Source organism: Amyelois transitella, chromosome 20 (assembly GCF_032362555.1).
Source record: "Amyelois transitella isolate CPQ chromosome 20, ilAmyTran1.1, whole genome shotgun sequence".
Classification (NCBI taxonomy): Eukaryota; Metazoa; Arthropoda; class Insecta; order Lepidoptera; family Pyralidae; genus Amyelois; species Amyelois transitella.
This window is the reverse complement of record NC_083523.1, coordinates 3,132,647-3,151,440: the sequence shown is the minus strand read 5'-3', so window position 1 is coordinate 3,151,440 and position 18,794 is coordinate 3,132,647. Positions and strand designations below refer to the sequence as shown.

At 36.5% G+C, this 18,794-nt stretch overlaps 2 protein-coding genes across 3 annotated transcripts; both read right to left on the bottom strand.

Moving 5' to 3' along the window:
- LOC106138133 (uncharacterized) lies at window positions 1-2,365 on the bottom strand. Its single transcript, XM_013339186.2, has 2 exons — window positions 2,161-2,365; window positions 1-1,905 (listed from the first exon to the last, which is right to left on the bottom strand). The coding sequence occupies exon 2, from the start codon at window positions 1,903-1,905 to the stop codon at window positions 1-3; it is 1,905 nt and encodes a 634-aa protein (XP_013194640.2). The 5' UTR covers window positions 2,161-2,365.
- A 10-nt stretch (window positions 2,366-2,375) lies between these two features.
- LOC106131701 (UDP-glucosyltransferase 2) lies at window positions 2,376-7,389 on the bottom strand. 2 transcript variants are annotated; one of them, XM_060950000.1, is made up of 9 exons: window positions 7,226-7,389; window positions 6,593-6,751; window positions 6,344-6,446; window positions 5,691-5,880; window positions 5,086-5,277; window positions 4,521-4,743; window positions 3,992-4,211; window positions 3,567-3,786; window positions 2,376-3,230 (listed from the first exon to the last, which is right to left on the bottom strand). In XM_060950000.1, the coding sequence occupies exons 2-9, from the start codon at window positions 6,734-6,736 to the stop codon at window positions 2,969-2,971; spliced, it is 1,554 nt and encodes a 517-aa protein (XP_060805983.1). In that variant the 5' UTR covers window positions 6,737-6,751; window positions 7,226-7,389; the 3' UTR covers window positions 2,376-2,968. The 2 variants fall into 2 exon arrangements, with proteins under 2 accessions (XP_060805983.1, XP_060805984.1); XM_060950001.1 differs by lacking the exon at window positions 7,226-7,389 and adding an exon at window positions 6,957-7,073.
- Window positions 7,390-18,794: the final 11,405 nt, after the last annotated feature.

Sequence of the window (18,794 nt, the reverse complement as noted above, 5' to 3'; positions counted from 1 at the left end):
TTAATCAAAACAGATGTCACAAAAGTACGATCCATGTCCACTATAAGAAGAACATGATTCATGAGACCATTCTTGACATTGTGAGCACTGGATCCAGTCCTCTGTAGGAGGACTTTCGTATTTTTCTCTGCATATAATGCAAAAAAAATCTATATTTTCGCTGATATGGTTAGTTTTCTTCTTTCCTTTCCCTTCTTTCTTTTCCTTTCCCTTCTTTTTTTTCTGTCCAGATGTAGATGGTTTTGGCGTGCTAACTTTCGTCATCTGTGTTTTTTCAAATTTATCTTTCTGTAGAGTTTTTACCGGAGTACTAGTTAGAATTTCAGATTTTTGTGGCTGTCTACGTCTCTTTGTTATTCTTTGAGTATTTTGTGGAAATGGATTAATTTCTTGAAGAATATTTCTTGTGTTCAGGAATTCTATGGTTGGCGGCGGTGTAGCTGTTCCTCGATCTACCTGCGATAATGCAGAAGGAAATGTTTCTACTTCTACTTGTTCAATGACTTCAGCATTTTTAGGGTTTTGATTTATTGTTTCAGTCTGAGTAGGTTGAATATTTTCCATCAGCTGGTTTAAATTTTCAGAGCACGGTGGAGCAGGTGGCTCATGTTCCTCATCAAAAATCTGCGCTGGTAAATTTTTAGTTACCTGAAGAAGGTTAAGATGGTGATCATTGCGATGAGGTTCTTGTGGTTGTACTTCACGATTGTAAACAGCAGATGGTGCAAAATATTCTTCTCCAATAGCATAACGATCAAACGGTTGAATTCCTGATGCTCGAAAACCACTTAAAGCATTTTGTGGTGTAGCTGATCTCAGGTAAGCCTGGCTCACAAGTTTTGCTACGTCATATTGGTCCATAACCCTGCCTGGATATTGCTTCTGAAATTTATTGATCTCTATTTCAAAGAAGGTTTTGAATGGTGAGTATATAGCTACATCTAGTGGTTGTAATTTGTGTGAAGTATGAGGAGGAATCGATAAAAATATGACGTTGTTTTTAGTGGCATAATCTAAAGCAGGATAATATTTATGTGACTCATGATTATCCAAAAGCAACAAAGCTTTGCGATCTTGGGTTGGTCTAACATAGCTCACGAAAACCCTTAGCCATTCCAAGAATATTTCACCATTAATCCAACCGCTATCAGAAACAGCTGCTTCACAACCTGGAAGGGCACCATCCAGCAATCGAGCTTGAAACCGCTTTCGTTTGAAAATAAAAAAAGGAGGCGGTGCAAAATTGCCGGACGCACTGCAGCAACAAATAACTGTAGTTAATGTTCCTTTTTCTAAACTGCTGACTATTCCTACTTGTTTTTTACCATAAACGGACAGTACTTTAGGTGGTCTAGTGGATGACGTTCTGACACCTGTTTCATCCATGTTGTAAATCATATCGGGCCGAATTTTTTCTGATTCTAATAAGCTTTCAAGTAAATCGTAGAACCTGTTGACAGCTGGCCTATTAAATGCTTGTAACCTGGCTATGGACGTAGATTCTGGTGTCCTCAGTACTATTTCAGGATGCCTCATTTTGAAGTTTTTGAACCATTGCTTTCCTGCAGTATTATTTTTGAACGTTGTTTGCTTATTTTTGCGCTTAGCAAATTCACCAACCAATCGCAAAAATTCAGACTTAGTAAGTCCGTAAAATAGAGAATCTAGGGACTTTAGATGCTGAACTAACTCTAGCTCTTCATCATTTGTAAATATTGATTTGAACCTACCGAGACTCTTGACAGAAGAACCTGTTTTCATGCGTCGCTGTAAAACACTGTAGGATATTCCATATTTAGTGGCAGCACCTTTTATTGAGGTTTTTTTTGCCTCATTCATTGCTTCTCTTAGCGTACTCTCCGACCAAGATGCTCTCTCAGTTTTTCTTTTATAATTGTACACCATCTGAAATAGAGATGATCAATTAAAGCCATGCTTTAAACCAAAAATATTAAGCGGGCAAAAAGGGTACTACCCGTTTTGCCCGGACCCGTTTTGCCTTCCACCCCCTGTCTGAGCCCACACCTCAAAACCATTTACAAATATTTTTTATTTTAGTATGATGAACTCGTATTTGATAGTACACATGCCAAACTTAAACGCGATGTATATTCATTCACAGTAAGCTTCACATAAATTGTAAAAATAGAGTGTACTTACGTTGCAAATATTGTATTTTTTTAGCGCGAAAACATGTACAGCTCCCAGTGCACTCGTCTTAAGCGTGCCGCTCCCCGCGGCGTACTGTTTTATCTATGGCGCGAGCGCGCTAGCGCGTCCCGTGATCGTGTTGTCTCGTTCTTTCGTTTGCATAGAAATAAATGAAATACCCTTTTTGCCTACCATAACCGTCTTGCCCGCCCTTCCCCTATATTTATTTAACTTGTATCTAAGTAAAAGGGAAAAATGGCTCTTGACTCTGTCAAAAACAGCAGAAACTTGGATTTCGATAAAATTCTCAAAGAAGGAAGCCCCGAGCAAGAGCTAGTATGTATCTATTTGTAAAATTGTTATTTGCTACTAAAATTTGATTTTTCACATATATTTTTATTGCTGATCTGCTTTTATTCTTTTCTCATATAGTATAATTTAATCAGTTAAGTATTAAATGTTGAAGTATTATATTAAATAGATTATTTAAACATATACCTAATTTATAAAATTAACAATGTAAAACTATGATTTAATAAAATGTGTTAACGCATGCGTGTGTTTACTTTTAACAAGTAAGCGATTAGTGTTAAAACCAGAATAGCTTCCACAAAAATAAAAATAATGGGTAAACAATGATTTTGATAATACGGTAAGCTTTTCTTCCGTGGGAGTAATTTTATACGACATAACTTCATATTATTACAAAAATTTCATGAAGTTTAATTATAAGAGAAGAGATATGGCGTACTTGTTTCCAAAATTTTGTCTTTTTATTTTCACTTTAAGTTATTTTACGCAGATATTAAAAAATATATCAATTTCGTTTTTCCTTCACAGTATTGAGTTTCTTTCTAATGAAGCTACATACAAAACATATGAAACTTCCAATAAATATAACGACTAAAATTAAATCTATATACGATTTTTGGTACAGGAACACCTCTTGGGTTGTAGGCCTCAAATGCCTAGCGCCCTTGGATATGACTGTATGCTCTGCCCAGTAAACTAATTCTTGTCCAGGAGTAAGAGGTCTGTGGTTGTAAGTCATAGATAGTTCTAGAGCTTTGTCCGTATATCTGAAACAAAAGATTGATGTTGTTGATGAAAATGTCGGCGAAGCGGAGATGTGTGATCAAGACAGCGCTTGACTGAGTTTGAGCTCATAAAGCACACATTTCCGCTATGTATAGCTCACATTTCCTCCCCATTTTGGGAGTAATAACCTGTCAGCTTCGCAGCTCAGCTCCTCTCGTCTCCTCTCCGCTTTGGAGAAACCTGAGCCTAACGCCGGGAAGATGATCATAGAAATCTGATAAGTAAAGACTCGTAAGTCTTAACGTAGTTATCGTATTACGTGGATGAGACACATATCACATCTTTATTTTTCCGGGGTAAACAAATACAATACTCACGTCCGATTATTGAGAATTTCTGTAATAGCATCCATCAGGTCGTCAGCCAAATTTTCCTTCAATGTCACTTCTAGGCCCACATGCTTCTTAACACAGGCTTTGATATTCAGAAATTGGTCTGCGTACATTGGTATACCTATGACTGGTACACCGTAATGTACAGCCTCCGTCAAAGACATTCGACCACTGTGTGTTATGAAGATTTTCAAATTGGGATGAGCTGAAACAGGATTATTCCATTTGGTCCTTTGTTACCTAAGTTGCATGAAAAGATTGATAAATGTGGATCAAAGGAATGAAGTAAGGATCGTGGCAAATGGAAAGGTTTCTCTGTGCTTCAGTAAAAGTCGTAATTATACATTAACAGTTATGAATTTAGGTCATTTACGTAGTTTATAAACTTAATAATTATCAAAGAAATTCACCTAAAATATTCAGCTGGGGCGCCCATCTCGCCAAATAGACATTTTTAGGCACATTTTTTAGGTGTTCCTCAAATTTCCATATCACAGCTTGTTTTAGTTTCGAGAACATCGTTAGCAAGGAACTGATCATGTCTCCAGACATTAACCTGCTTTCCAAGTTAGTGCCCAAACTGAAGTATATGACTCCGTGATTAGCATTGTCCATTATGTTTTGTAAATGCTAGAAGAAATTTACAAGTTTTGTGTGAAAATGCTAATAAAGGTGCTTTTCTTTTTTTTTTTTTTTTTAATAAATTTTGGAACTCTCTTATGTATCAATATATTTTATTAATATGTTATAATTACCTACGGCCATATTTGTCAGGTAGCAAACAAAAAAATTTGAACATAGGTACAATTATATGGTTGCTGTTTGTTTCCAAGTAAATTGGAAAAATAAGTTAGTAGAGTTAAGGTCATAAACATAAACCTCTGATTACTAACAAGAAAAGTTCAAATTAACGTTTACCTGCTTTAGTGTCGTACCTACCGTTGGCATTGATTTTAAATCAGTATCCATATGATATCCCCCAATATATTTGGCGTTCAGTGGTATATTGTGGGGCATCCCCAAGGCTGGGTGAGAGTTTATGAAGAGCATCGATGCGTTGTACACGGCATCTTCATACGAAGGCATAGACACTCCTCTTTTAACCGCTATGCTTGGATAGACGGCGTTGTAAGTTGATTTTTCAAGAGTAGCGAAAAATATTCTGAAATAATGACAATACTAGATATGCACGCAGCTTCGATAGTCGAACGGTCATAGTGCCTGAATAAATAACTGTGCTGTGCAGTTTCAAATATTACGGCGGCCATGTTACTTTTCTGAGTTATATTAGTTTAGTATAGAAAATATCGCGAGGAAACCTGCACATTGCACACTACCTAGCTTATTATATTAAGATGAGAGCCTACGATTAATGGTTTTTTTTTCATCTCGGCAGTGGTCGCTTAATTACTTACTTAAAATTTAAGAAAGAAGAACAAACATACATGCCCACAATCTTTCGTATATATCGTCTAAGTATCTAAGTAATTTGATAACTACTCACTTAGATAAAAAATATTTCTTTACAAAATATGCAAGGGAGCATACTCTATCCCACAGGCTTGCTGTTGGGGATAAGTCGAAGATGTCCGGGGTGTAAGCAGGGTTCGGCACTTCTCCTACCAAACTAAGGACTTGCCAATGCGCATCCGTTGAAGCCATCCAAATAAACGGACACTGGAACAATGGGGGGATGCTGAAAGGGAGGTAGATATTTATGTAGCTACTTTCGTATATATGCTATTGTATTTTTTCCTAAATAGGCAAGTGTATTGAAGTGTATAGAAGAAAGGATGTGTATTGTAATTGTGCCGCTTCTCGACGAAGACGTATAGGTAGCTATACCTAAGCTAGGTAGCTTTCAAAATATAAAACAAAATACTTAAATGAAATCACGTGAAAATGTATTAAAAAGTTAACTTGCCTTAATTTTACTACTATCTTCGACGGTTTATGACATTGTTTCTCATTACATCGCCTCCAAATCAATGTAAAATGTATAGTTACAAATTACTCACGAAATTAGGACCGAATCAATTTATCTTATTTATCAAAAAAAGAATGTCGAAATGAGGATCTTCGCCATTTAGATGTCGGTTTAAAACTTACCCAGCAAACAGATCAGAGAAGAACCATTCTATCAGAACCACGTCGAATTTCTCTCGCGGGTCGGACAGGAACTTTGTCATGTTCTCATTGTCCAAGGTACGTTTGTGGAAGTCGTAAGGGAAATACAACTTTTTGATGGCATTAAAGTCGTTTTTATGACCAACCAAATTTTTCACAGAATAAACTCGAGCTAAAACAATATCCATATATTAATAATTATGAGATTGCCGTGTGGTTCCCGGCTCTTTAGAATAAGACCACCTCATATTTTTCCCATGGATGTTGTCAAAGGCTACAAACAATAAACTAAGATTCTTTTAGTAGGCGATGAGCTAGCATCCTGTCACTATTTGATTCTCAATTCCATCATTAAGCCATACAACTGAACGTGGCATGTTTGTGTGAATGTTTTTATACTTACATCGTACAAGTATACGAGTAATATATTATGAAAGGAAAAATGTGGTCTCTGCCTACCCCCCAGGGAAAGAGGCGTGATAAATGTATGTTTGTATGTATGTAGAATATATTATATACATATGTGTTAACATACATTAACATTAAGTCACGTTATATCCCTTGCGGGGTACACAGAGCCAACTGTATCAACTTAGTAGGTATGGTAATTCAGCCCAAACAAAGTTGGTACTTGCCATTTTCTATTTCTTCCAAAATTTGTGCCCCTAAAGCCTCGATACTGATTTCGGTTAGATTTTCTTTTGCCGTTTTGTAAGGAAATGATGTGATATGGACAACCTGCAATGAAGGAATTATGAAGAAGAATACCTAACTTTATAGATTATATTTTATCAAGTTAAAGGGATAGAAAAAAGAATGTACTAAAATATAGAGTACCTACCTCTTCTTTTTGTAAATAAATATGTTTTTGTTTGAATCCTTACCTCATGATTCGCATCTAAGAGATGTCTGACGACTGATCGTCCCAGCAAATTATGGCTTGGAGACGTGAATGGAAACACCACTAATACCCTCAAGGCTCCACTTGGCACCACAAGAAGAAGGAAACACATCCAATGTGGTGGCATTTTATAGATTCAAGGCTTAAAAAAGAAATTAAGAAAAAAATAATCCTATATATGTCAATCCCATTTAGTGTCCACAATCTTTTCAGAAAAAGAACGATAAAGGAACGTGTATTTGAAAATATGGTAAATGCATAATTATGCTGTTAACCCATATGGTATATGAATAAGCATTTTGGAATGAGGGTTCAAATTAATATCTCATTGTGCAGGTTTTACTCACAATGTTTTCCTTTATCGTTGATTTTTCTGCAAAGATTGTTGAGGCTTAACAGGATTCGTTTCATGGAAAAAGAAGATGGTGATTGAAAGTAAAATGGTTCAAATAAACACATCACAGAAATTACAGAGCTAAGAACGTGTCTACCGTAGTTTGCGTTTGCAGTGCTCTGTGCTAAAAAGTAACCGACCGCAATTTGACAGAAAAATTGGATTAATCTTTACTTTAATCTGTTACTTAATGTTACTCGTATTATAAATGAGTATACTAACCCTGTGTTTGTCACTTCACTAATCGTATAACTGATTTTATATTCTGTGTTTGTCACTTTCACTAATCGTATAACTGATTTTATGTTACTTATATTACTTAATATAAAACGCACGCAGTAAAATAAAAGTTATGTCACGGTCGACACGGCGTGATTGCTAAGCATCTGTCGTTAATATGATACAGGTGGAATCTATAATAATTTACTCATATATTTCAATTCGAACACCTGATATTCATACCTTGGAAAATTTTAACAACGTGTGTTTGAAGTGTATGATTTGTTTGTTCAATTGTTGATTTCGAGCACAGGTTTCGACTGTACCTAAGTACGTAGTTATTGAAATTATAATAAGGATTTTTCTTTTAGGTGGTTGCTAGCGACCTGTCACTACCTCTGAATTAACTTTCATCCTGCCAAACATATCCTTGAATTTTTGAGACTATTGGTTAAGGGATGAAGATAGTAAGAAGTATAATATGTTCTTTAGGAAATCCAGGCGTTGGTTGGCTCATAAAGTCTTTTGACTGTGTATTTCTTTGTCCTCCTGGCTTTAGTCCCGTTTGCATCCTCACCTCTCTGGTGAGGAGCCCGGGGTATGCCTTTGACTATGGATCCTGGATTAATGAGTCAGGTTTTTAAACGAAGCGACTCCCATCTGACGTCCGCAGTCTTTGTAGGTAAACCTTACCGATTCGACCACCGACGCTCTTGTTGACCGCGTATTTCATTCACAAGCTTTTACCAACTCGTAATTGTATAAGGTTATTAAAAAAAAAAAGTAGGTTTTTTAAGAGTCTCTTAGCTCTTTATAAATTATCAACTAAATAGCCAGTAATTTTCACCTAAGTAGGTATCTATTTCAAATATGATTTTAACGATGGAGTTTCTTAAACAGATCAGTTGGTTGAGTTTAGGACTACATCTTTCCACTTGCCACGATGCTTGCTAACAGCATTTAATAAAGTAAAATTCAAATTCTTTGTAACTTACAATGGATAAAATATCTCCATTTACTAAAGTAGTGCTGAGAAGCAATTTGAAGCGCCTGGTGCCGGGCTCATAGCAATCCGCGGACGGACGGTGAGGGCCATTTTGTATTGCCTTTGTATTATATTCAGGCGCCAAAACTTCTGGATCTGTCTTTTAAAATGGAAATGGCGGTTAGTTTTAAATTTTAAATGAAGTGGAACAGTTTGGAAGATACTAAATTCGTGTTTAATAAGATGGATGAATCGTGTTTTTCCTTTTAGCAATTTATCATTGTTATTTATCGTTTCGTATTTCAATAGGTAGGTAAGTTTTTATTGTAGACAATTGGATCTTACTACTTAAAATTTTACTATTAATAAAGATATCATTAGAAAGTTAAATCATAGTGATGGGACCTTTTCAGTAGGAAACGTGATAATCTTCTTCCTGGTGTTGGTTCCGGTTACATCCTCACCTCTTTGAGAGGAGCCTGGTGAACGTCGTTCTGGCAAAGTTTTGCTAGCTTAGGAACCCTAGGGAATACGCCATGATGTGAGAGCGAGCGAGAGTTTTGGCATTATAAGTATTATTCATCGTCAAACTCAATAGTGGTGGCAGTTCACTAGTAACTCTGCTAAACAGGATTTACACAAGTAGATTTTATAACAGCAACAACAATATTTACGACTCCAAACGTGGATATCTCTTGAGAAGCAAACAGTATATGTGATTACTAGTATAAAATACGGCGAACAGGGAAATGACTGGTTCGGGAAACGTGTCGATACTCAAACGTCAGTCGGTTGCAATCGCAACGGCTGTGTGAACGTGCTTACCGAGTTTTCACGCCACACACAGACAGACAGGTTAGCGAATGTCTGAATACTAAGCCGAAATTTTAATTTTTTCATGAAGAAGTTTGTGTTGAAGAAAAAAAAATCAGGAATGCTGAGAAACTCTTCTGTTACCGAGTTACTGAAGTACAAACCGCGAAATTTAGAATAAGTAATCTATTATGTGGTCTTAGGTTGCACTAAGAAAGGGTTTCCCGAAAGTCTCGCGGGAACGTAAGTTATCGGGATTTTTGGTTTTACGCGGGTGGATCCGCGGGCGTACTGTAGTATGTACTACTAAAGTTAACATTATTATTCTTATAGACAAGGAGTGTTCTTTTTCTATAAACTAAATATATATATACTTTGAAAGGGGACTTTGAAAGGGAAAGTCCTATAAAAACGTACCTTGATCAAATCGAGACGTCCTGACGAAAGGTCGGGTCAAGATCACTTAAACTGACGAGCTTAAGTCATCAGATGAATGTGAATGACAAGAATACGTATGCAAAGATCGTTGCAAGTGTATATGTAGTCTCTGTATAACATACATACATATAATCACGTCTATATCCCTTGCGGGGTAGACAGAGCCAACAGTCTTAAAAAGACTGATAGGCCACGTTCAGCTGTTTGGCTGAATGATATAGAATTGAGATTCAAATAGTGACAAGTTGCTAGCCTGTCGCCTAAAAGAAGAATCCCAAGTTTGTAAGCCTATCCCTTAGTCGCCCTTTACGACATCCATGGGAAAGAGATGGAGTGGTCCTATTATTTTTTGTAATGGTGCCGGGAACCACACGGCATAGTCTCTGTATTATGCCCCGAGAAAGCAGTGTGGTTTTATGTAAAATAATAATAAATAATCGTTTATTTTTCTCTCAACTTATAAGTAGTAAGTATACATAGTTCAGCTTATGGCAATATCTAAATTAAGTGGAGAGAACTGGTGCCTGAGATAGGTGGGTATAACCCACCTGTGTTACAGGTCACCAAAAAATAATAATCACGTCTTACGTCTTTCCGTCCCTCACGAGGCAGGCAGGGCGAACGGCCTCGCTATGACTGAAAGGCCAGGTTTAGCTGTATGGCTAACTGAGAAAATTGCGACCAAAATAGTGACAATTTCAAGAGGTACCCCAACTTAAAGCCCCTCCCTTAGTCGCCCTTTATCCATTACGTCTACGTCCGACAAAATATGGTGTGTTCCTATTTTAAAGTGCCGTTCTCAAGTCAAGTCTCTCAAGTCTCAACTGACTCAACGAAGCGCGACGACCACGCTAAAACTTCTTACTATTAAATATGATCAATATGTCTGTGTGTATCTCAGCTTTGCTACATTTCGATTGACGACTCAACATGGCGGGAAAATCCAATGTTTCGATGTAGAGGTTTGTCGGAAATATTCACTTTACCCGCGAACCTAGTGCGGAGTAACCGGTTTCTGTAGTCAGAAATTCAGAATGCTATACATCCAGTCTTCATACAAGATTCCACGATGGTCAAAAAAATAGTGTGTGCTAACTGTCGTGTTTTGTAAGAAAGATTTTCGTCTTTTGTTTGTTTGTATGTAATATCTTTTTTGCAAAGAAATTTACACAGTAACAAGAAAATAGTAAGTACCTACATAGTTATAAAAGAAACAAATCACTTGCAATGGCGGGCTTTTTTTCTTTACCAACAAGACGCAACAACAAAAAGTAACTTACTGCATATTAAGAGACAATTGGTTGGTTCTAAAGCAACTTAAATGTTAGTAGTGACATCGGGCTCCAATTAACTTCTGGCATCAATCTTTGTAGGTACAGGACGCCGGTACATGCGGCCCTCTGCATTTCAAATGAGGGACATGCTCCCACGTTGTTTTAGGGAAGGCTACATGAAATGGCTGGGGCACAACGGGAGGCCTGTAATATGTAATGGAAAAGACGGGGTGTGGTGGGAAGTATACAAATACTTTTTTTTTTAATATGTGGATAAAGTAGGGAAATTAAGAAGAGGTTATACACTTGGGATTCTTCTTTAAGGCGATAGGTTAGCAACTTGTCACAATTTTGGTATCTCAAACCCATCATTAAGACGTCCACCTAAATATAGCCTACATGACTCTCTGACTACCCCGTAAAGGTTTTAAACGTGCATAGTGTAGTATATGTGGTGAAAATAGGTAGACGTGCAAATCAATGCGAACTCACTTGATTGTCTGTCCGTGTACACAAACATGCACAGCACTCGCCAATTCAGTTTAGGCTGAAACTGGGACCCTTGTTTGTTTATGTCGTGTACGAAATCACTAACCCAAACGACGGACTGGCCGGAAAAAGTGTAGAAATTAAATTGAAAAAAAAAAAGTTAGTAAACCAAACCAGTAGTTAAAGTAAACCAAAAATTTTAAAAGTTACTTACATTTAGTAAGTAACTTTTTAAATTTTTGGTTTGAGAATTCAGATTCTCACAAATTTGGCTATTATACTGGTTTGAAGCTTATATGTATAATCTAAGCTGAAAGCAAAGAAATAGCATAGAGTAGTTAGCTGCTTCTCTTCCCGCGAAGATTGTAAAAATAAATCAAGGGAAAAACTTACAAATTTCGGATTCCTTTTTAGGCGATGGGCTAGCAACCTGTCATTACCTGAATCTCAATTCCTTCATTAGGCTAGCTGTTAATGGTATTCTAGTCTTTTCGAGATACTTGACTGTGCCTATGACGTGTGTGTGTGATATGTTGTGTAACTATATTATTACTTTCGATTAAGTTAGTTCTCAAATTAGAGGAAAAAAAGCAAGATTATCTACGAAAAAATATATCTCGTAGCATACTGAGGTTTCAATAAATAAGACATAAAGCCGAAACAAAGCGAATTAAGTCTTCCATAAAAGTTAGCGAAGCCGCGGGGTACAATTAGGTAGGAAATATGAAAAAAAAAACTTCTCAGCAGACCGGCTGGAAATGTAGGTAAAGTAGTAATAAATACAACATTAGAACTTAAGCCGACACCGGCGGGACGCAAAATAAGGAGGTCTCAGAATTACATTACTTTTGTAAGAAAATAATTTACTTATTGAGTTACTTATTGACTTAATTCGGTACATGAAATTGTTTTATTTTAAGGGTCAGGTCAAGAGTACCCGAAACCGCCGAGCTTGCATGAAGAGAGTTGTGAATGTGGATGAAGCGAAGGAAGTATGCAGAGATCGTGGCAAGTGGAAAGAGGTAGTCTGCCTACTCTGCGGGAAAGAGGAGTGATTTAATGTATGTATGTATATTGTTTTATTTAATAAAATGATCTAAAAACAAAGTAAATACCTTAAAAACAACTAAATAGTGATAGGAGACTCGAAAAAGGGGTTAAACTATTTATTTAGAAAGTTTCTTGAAGTTGACTCACTTTTTCATCGATTAAAAATACTCGTAAGTTTATTCAGAAATAACTTTTTTATAAGAGCTTAGGTAAGATGCTCGTGATATCTAACGATTCTATACACTGTCTTCAGTAGTCTATGAAGTTCTTTTGACTTTATAGATACCAAAAAGATATGTTTAGTTGCATCCCATGGGAATTTGGGTTTTTTGACGTTACTTTCGTAAGGAGTCACAGCTGCCGAGTGTCATATGTTGTACGTCAAGGCTTTATTGTTAACTGGCTTTTCTTGGAGTAATCTTTTCGGGAAAAATTATAAAATTTACAAAATTAGCTTGCGTGAATATTTATTTTTAAATTTTAAGTTCTATTCACATTAAGTAATAATTGATGAATAAAAGTTATTCTTCTACATTCTCATTAGTTTATCGCCGGGTTTATCTCAAACGGTAGCGTAAGCCGCTGTAATGGTTTCTTATCGTTTATATTCATAGTATTTCGTATTTCCAGGATAATTAGAAGCAAACTTTCCTTTATTTAAACTGGACTTGTTTTTGCATCTTGGGCTGGATTTAGGTAAATAAAGATTAAGCTATCATAAGTGGAACATACATATATAAATATATATTATCACGTTTATATCCCTTGCGGGTTAGACAGAGCCAACAATCTTGAAGAGTGATAGGCCATTTTCAGCTATTTGGGTTAACAGTTGAGTTTCAAACAGTGACAGGTTGCTAGCCCATGACCTAAAAGTAGAATCCCAAGTTTATAAGCCTATCCCTAAGTCGCCTTTAACGACACATATGGGAAAGATGGTTCTATTTTAAAGTCCAGAAAACCATACGGCACATATATACAAAAATGTAGTCCATTTAAGATACAATTTCCCTACAGGCCGGGGTAAATCTGCGTGGCAGGTATCCGGCTCTCCAGAGGGAACTCTTACAAAATATCGGGAGTAAAAGAAAATAAAATGTTCATTCGATTTTATAAAACTCAGGGGTATACATACTGGGTTCAAGAAGGGCTGGAACTTTTTTGGTTGGTCACATGGTAAATCGGAGTTAATAGCATTTGGAATTTACATTCAAATTCCATTTCAAAATTATTGTTTGTTAAAATAATGGGACATTTTAAACATCACTTAAAACTAAATTTACTGCCGCTTCTAAAGCGTCCTTATGCCTTAATGCGCATCACGCATTTTTATCGGTCATCTTACCAAATCGACCACCGTCTTAATAATTTTTTTTTTTTAAACTCACTCGTTGTATGGTTATAAATTTATAGCAAACGTCTGTTATCCTGTGACCAAGGTTGGTGCAACCCGGTCAAACCGTCAGGAAAAAACTTATTTATTATTAAACATTATACACACATATACTTACGTCACGTCTTTATCCCTTGCGGGGTAGACAGAGCCAACAGTCTTTAAAAAACTGATAGGACACGTTCATCTGTATGGCTTTGTAATGGAATTGAGATTCAAATAGTGACAGGTTGCTAGTCCATCGCTTAAAAAAGAATCTTAAGTGTATAAGCCTATCATTAAGTTTTTATAAGCTTTGGTAAAGCGGATTTCACTCTGCTGACTGCTTGATATTGATCAAGAAGATGATCATTATTAAACCAACTTGAAGCATAGCATAACCCATATGCATACATACATACATAAAATCACGCCTCTTTCCCGGAGGGGTAGGCAGAAACTACCTCTTTCCACTTGCCACGATCTCTGCATACTTCCTTCGCTTCATCCACATTCATAACTCTCTTCATGCAAGCTCGGCGGTTTCGGGTACTTTTGACCTGACCCTTTACCAGGACGTCCTTAATTTGATCAAGATACGTTCATATGCATACATTTTTGCCAGTAAACAACATATAGAAAATTAAAGAGGTATATACAGCGACAATCTGCCATATTAGAAAGGTTTTCCTGTTTCCCTGATTTTATTTATTCTGACGTTTCCAATAAATATATTACACTCAATGATTTCAGTGATCGAGCTGGAAGCCATGGTATCCGATTATCCGCTGTTGATTAATCCATACATGATTTAATATTATAAATGAGAAAGTTTATGCTTGTTCAAACTTGAGATTCTTTTTTTAGGCGATAGGCTAGCAACTTGTCACTATTCGAATCTCAATTCTATCTTAAAGCCAAATAGCTGAACGTGGCCTATCAGTCCGCTCAGGACTGTTGGCTCTGTCTACCCCGTAAGGGATATAGACGTGATTATATGTATGTATGTATGTATGTTTATGCTTGTGACGCCTTCATGGCTTTTACATAAGACAGACGGCTTGAATAGACTGATAGGTCACGTTCAGCTGTATGGATTAATGGTGGAATTAAGATTCAAATAGTTACAGGTTGCTAGCCCAACGCTTACAAGACGAATCTCAAGTTTATTAGCCTTTCCCTTAGTCGCCTGTCGCGACATCCATGGGAAACATATTGTCCTCTTCAAAATATCTGGGAACTTCATTATATTGTATAAATAAAACGATTTATCCACTTCATCTTAAAATCGAACTCCAAATCACTTTCCCATGGATGTCGTAAAGGGACACCAAGGAAGCTGGCACATTCAAAGTGCAGCTTTTATCATGATGTAATATGTGAATGGTCGTCTGCGAAAGAGTTTAGACGGGTGTCGCTTTTGTCTATAAACCTGACTTCATCCATAATCATGTACCCATTGTTTGTCTGTCTACCCCGTAAGAGATATAGACGTGATAATTAGTTTTACCACGTAATGTTTCCGTATATCAAACAAAGGGTTTTAAGGTCTATTATCTAAGTGGTAATAGCGGTTTTAGTTCGAAACACCTCAAACAGGAACAAGTGAACGCTTCCCACCGCCGTCAACTTACTGCTGTGCTCAATTTATAGTCCCGGGAAAGTGATATATTGTACTTGGAATATACTGTTTTGTGGAAAAAGATTTTAGTTCTGCTTCTTGAAGTTTCTAGGTTATTTTTAAATATGTATGTTTTTGTGTAAGTAAGAAGATGGATAGTGAACGATGCTCTTACGGTGAGGGAAACATCGTGAGGAAACCTGCACGATCAGGCAACTGGATGTGTAACCATGGATCAGGTTAGGTTAACCCGCAAAGGTTGCGTAGGTCAGATGGGAGTCGCTTCATGTAAAAACCTGACTCGCCCAAATTTTATGGCTACAATAAATAAACACATATTTACATAAATCACGCGTCTTTCCCGGAGCGGTAGGCAGTGACCACATCCTTCCACTTGCCATACTTCTTTCGCTTCATCCACATTCATAACTCTCTTCATGGAAGCTCGTTGGTTTCGGGTACTCTTGACCAGAACTTTTGCTAGAACGTCTTAATGACGTATATACCTTATGACATGAAAAGTAATTACCCAAGTACTTAACCTAAGAATTAATGTCAACGCTTAACAAAGAATGTCATTGGCCCTTTGTCTATTTCGTACAATCACCGTTAGAAACCAAAGTTCAATGAATGTCTTTAATTATTAAAACCGGCCGCTAACTATCGTAAATTACCGTTTAGGGGATACCGATTGAACCGAATTAAGTTTGGTCTGTACTTTTGAAAGCTCCATAAGGTTAAACGACGTTTTCTATTTGCAGTTAATTGAGTTAAAGTTAAGTTAAAAAGTAGGTAGGACGGCCTCTGTGGCACAGCGGTCCGTAGTTCGCTTTGTCTGTGACATCGGAGGTCCCGGGTTCGAATCCCGGCCAGGGCATGATGAGAAAAGAACTTTTTTTGATTGGCCCGGGTCTTGGATGTTTATCTATATAAGTATTTATTTTAAAATATAGTATCGTTCAGTTAGTATCTCGTTACACAAGTCTCGAACTTACTTCGAGGCTAACTCAATCAGTGTAATTTGTCCCATATATATCTATATATTTATTTATAGGTAATTATTAGGCAAACCATCATTTAATATACACTCTAATGTTATAAATATGTGTTTATCTCTGACATCACTGTATATTATCAATTCTCTATATTTTCGCTGTATGTCTGCGCTAATCTCATAAAGTAGTGAACGGATTTTGTTCCTGTTTGAAGTGTTGGAAAGAGTGTTTTCTGAGGAGGGTTTATATTTAGAAATGCTATTAGGGCAAAGCTGCTTGACCAAAGTTGATCTTCATAAAATTTTGTACACACATAGTGAGGAGTACTAGTAAGTATAAGGAATATAGGATAAGACTGTGACACAGTAAAGTACCAAGTTCGTATCCCGGCCAGGTAATGATGTGTAACTAACTTTTTGTGATTGACCTGGATCTTGAATAATAATTTATATAAGTATACATTATAAAATATAGTATCGTTGAGTTAGTATCTCGTAACACAAGTCTCTTACTTACTGCGAGACTAACTCAAACTGTGTGATTTGTTCCGTATATATTTATTATTTTATTCAAATATTGTTTCCGAGAGACTGACTAATTGACTAACAGACAACGCACAACCAAAACCGCTGGGTCTAGAGGCTAGAAACTAGGTAGTTCCTTACATAGTCTAGGAATTTTTATCTAAACGCGGACACGAACTTCCTCTACTGAGATTATTATTTTTTTTAATTAAATAAATCCTGCAGCTCTTAGCCTATAAAGTGCTGTTAGAGACAGATGTCATATCCTGAGAGCTATTTAATTAGTCCAACTAGCCAACGCTGCAGTCGCTTTGTGGGCTTTATGTCAACGCCTTAGCTCGCAAGATTGGTGAGGGATTCTAAGAAATTGGAGATGGTGCGAATAATTTACTGACTAATAGCTCTTACCGATCGATTAAGTTATGAAGGTTATGGACTCGAAGTAGCTTGTTTCAGGGTGAACACGCTTGGAACATACCTTTTCATTAAATAACGTTTTCTTTTCTTCAGTTACGAGTTACACACGTTTCAGTTACATGACGTTATAGATGTGCCGTGTGGTTCCCAGCAACAATAGAAACCAAATTAGGGTCACTCCATCTCTTTCCCATGGATGTCGTGAACGGCAACTAAGGGATAGTCTTATGAACTTGGGATTCTTTTAGGCGACGGGCTTGCAACCTGTCACTGTTTGAATCTCAACTCTATCATTAAGAGAAATAGCTGAACGTGGCCTAATGTAACTCGAAACATACATACATATAATCATGTCTATATCTCTTGCGGGGTAAACAGGCCCAACTGTTTTGAAAAGACTGAAAGGCCACGTTCAGCTGTATGACTTAGTGGTGGGATCGAGATTCAAATAAGGAGAGATTGCTAGCTCATCGCCTTAAAAAATGCCAAGTTTATTATCAATTCTCTTGATTGACATAATAGTCTTGGAGCCCTTCGGAAGTCCATGATGCTCTTAGTTATAAGAACTTACACTAATACTTTACGCCAATGAGTGATAAGCAGTATTACTAATTTGAATTTGTTTTTTTTTTTTTCTGGAAATAATTTTCCTTTTCGTTTCCTAATAAGGAATTCTGAGCGCATGTCGCAAAAACTTGGCTGTAGCCTGTTGGGTCCCGCGGGCAAAAAGTATCGTTTGTATCCGCCACGCAGATTTGCCCAAATCCACGGGGAAATTTGGCCTTTAAAAAACTTTATTTATATGGTAACATCTGGTATGTTTTATTTATTCAGGATGAAAACGATTAGGTATGTGGATGATGTCCTATATTAAGTCTCATCCTGGATAGTATATGTATTTTCGTTTTTAATTACGGTTTATTTAAAAAATAGTATAATAAGAAAATATTGAGATATATGGTATAAGTAAATATTTTTAAACACAATTATTTTGATTCTGTATCAAAATTAGGCAGAGCTAAATGACTACAGAACCAAAAAATGTTTGTCCCGAAATGCAATCAGTTATTTCTTTTTAAATAAAAAGTCTTGTGAAAATCAAGTTATAAAAGATAGATTTTACTCGCGAATTCATTTATTTCCTGTAATACCTATGAGATAAAATTAATCGATATACCTAATTTGCAAAGCGGATGATTTTTTTTTACACAAAACAATCATTATTACTTTATATTCAGGGGCTTGCTTGAAACTGAAAAGTTTTGAAACAGCGGAGACGAAACGTGACCATTTTTTGAAAATGTAGACAAAGCGTCCTTTCCCGAATATGTTTAATATGATTTACATACGTACATTCATATTTACATTAATTTAAAGGTCCTTGAACCCCGGGGTTATGATTTGGGTTGTCTGTATTTGTTATGAATGAAAATACGATTCGCATAATTAATTACTTACATGATGCCCTTTGAAAAGATTATTTATTTTATTTAAACTTTATTGCGCCTAAAATAATTTACAATAGGTGGAATTAATGCCATAATGCATTATTTACCAGTCGAACTTTTAGACCAAACTGAGATTATAATTTGGG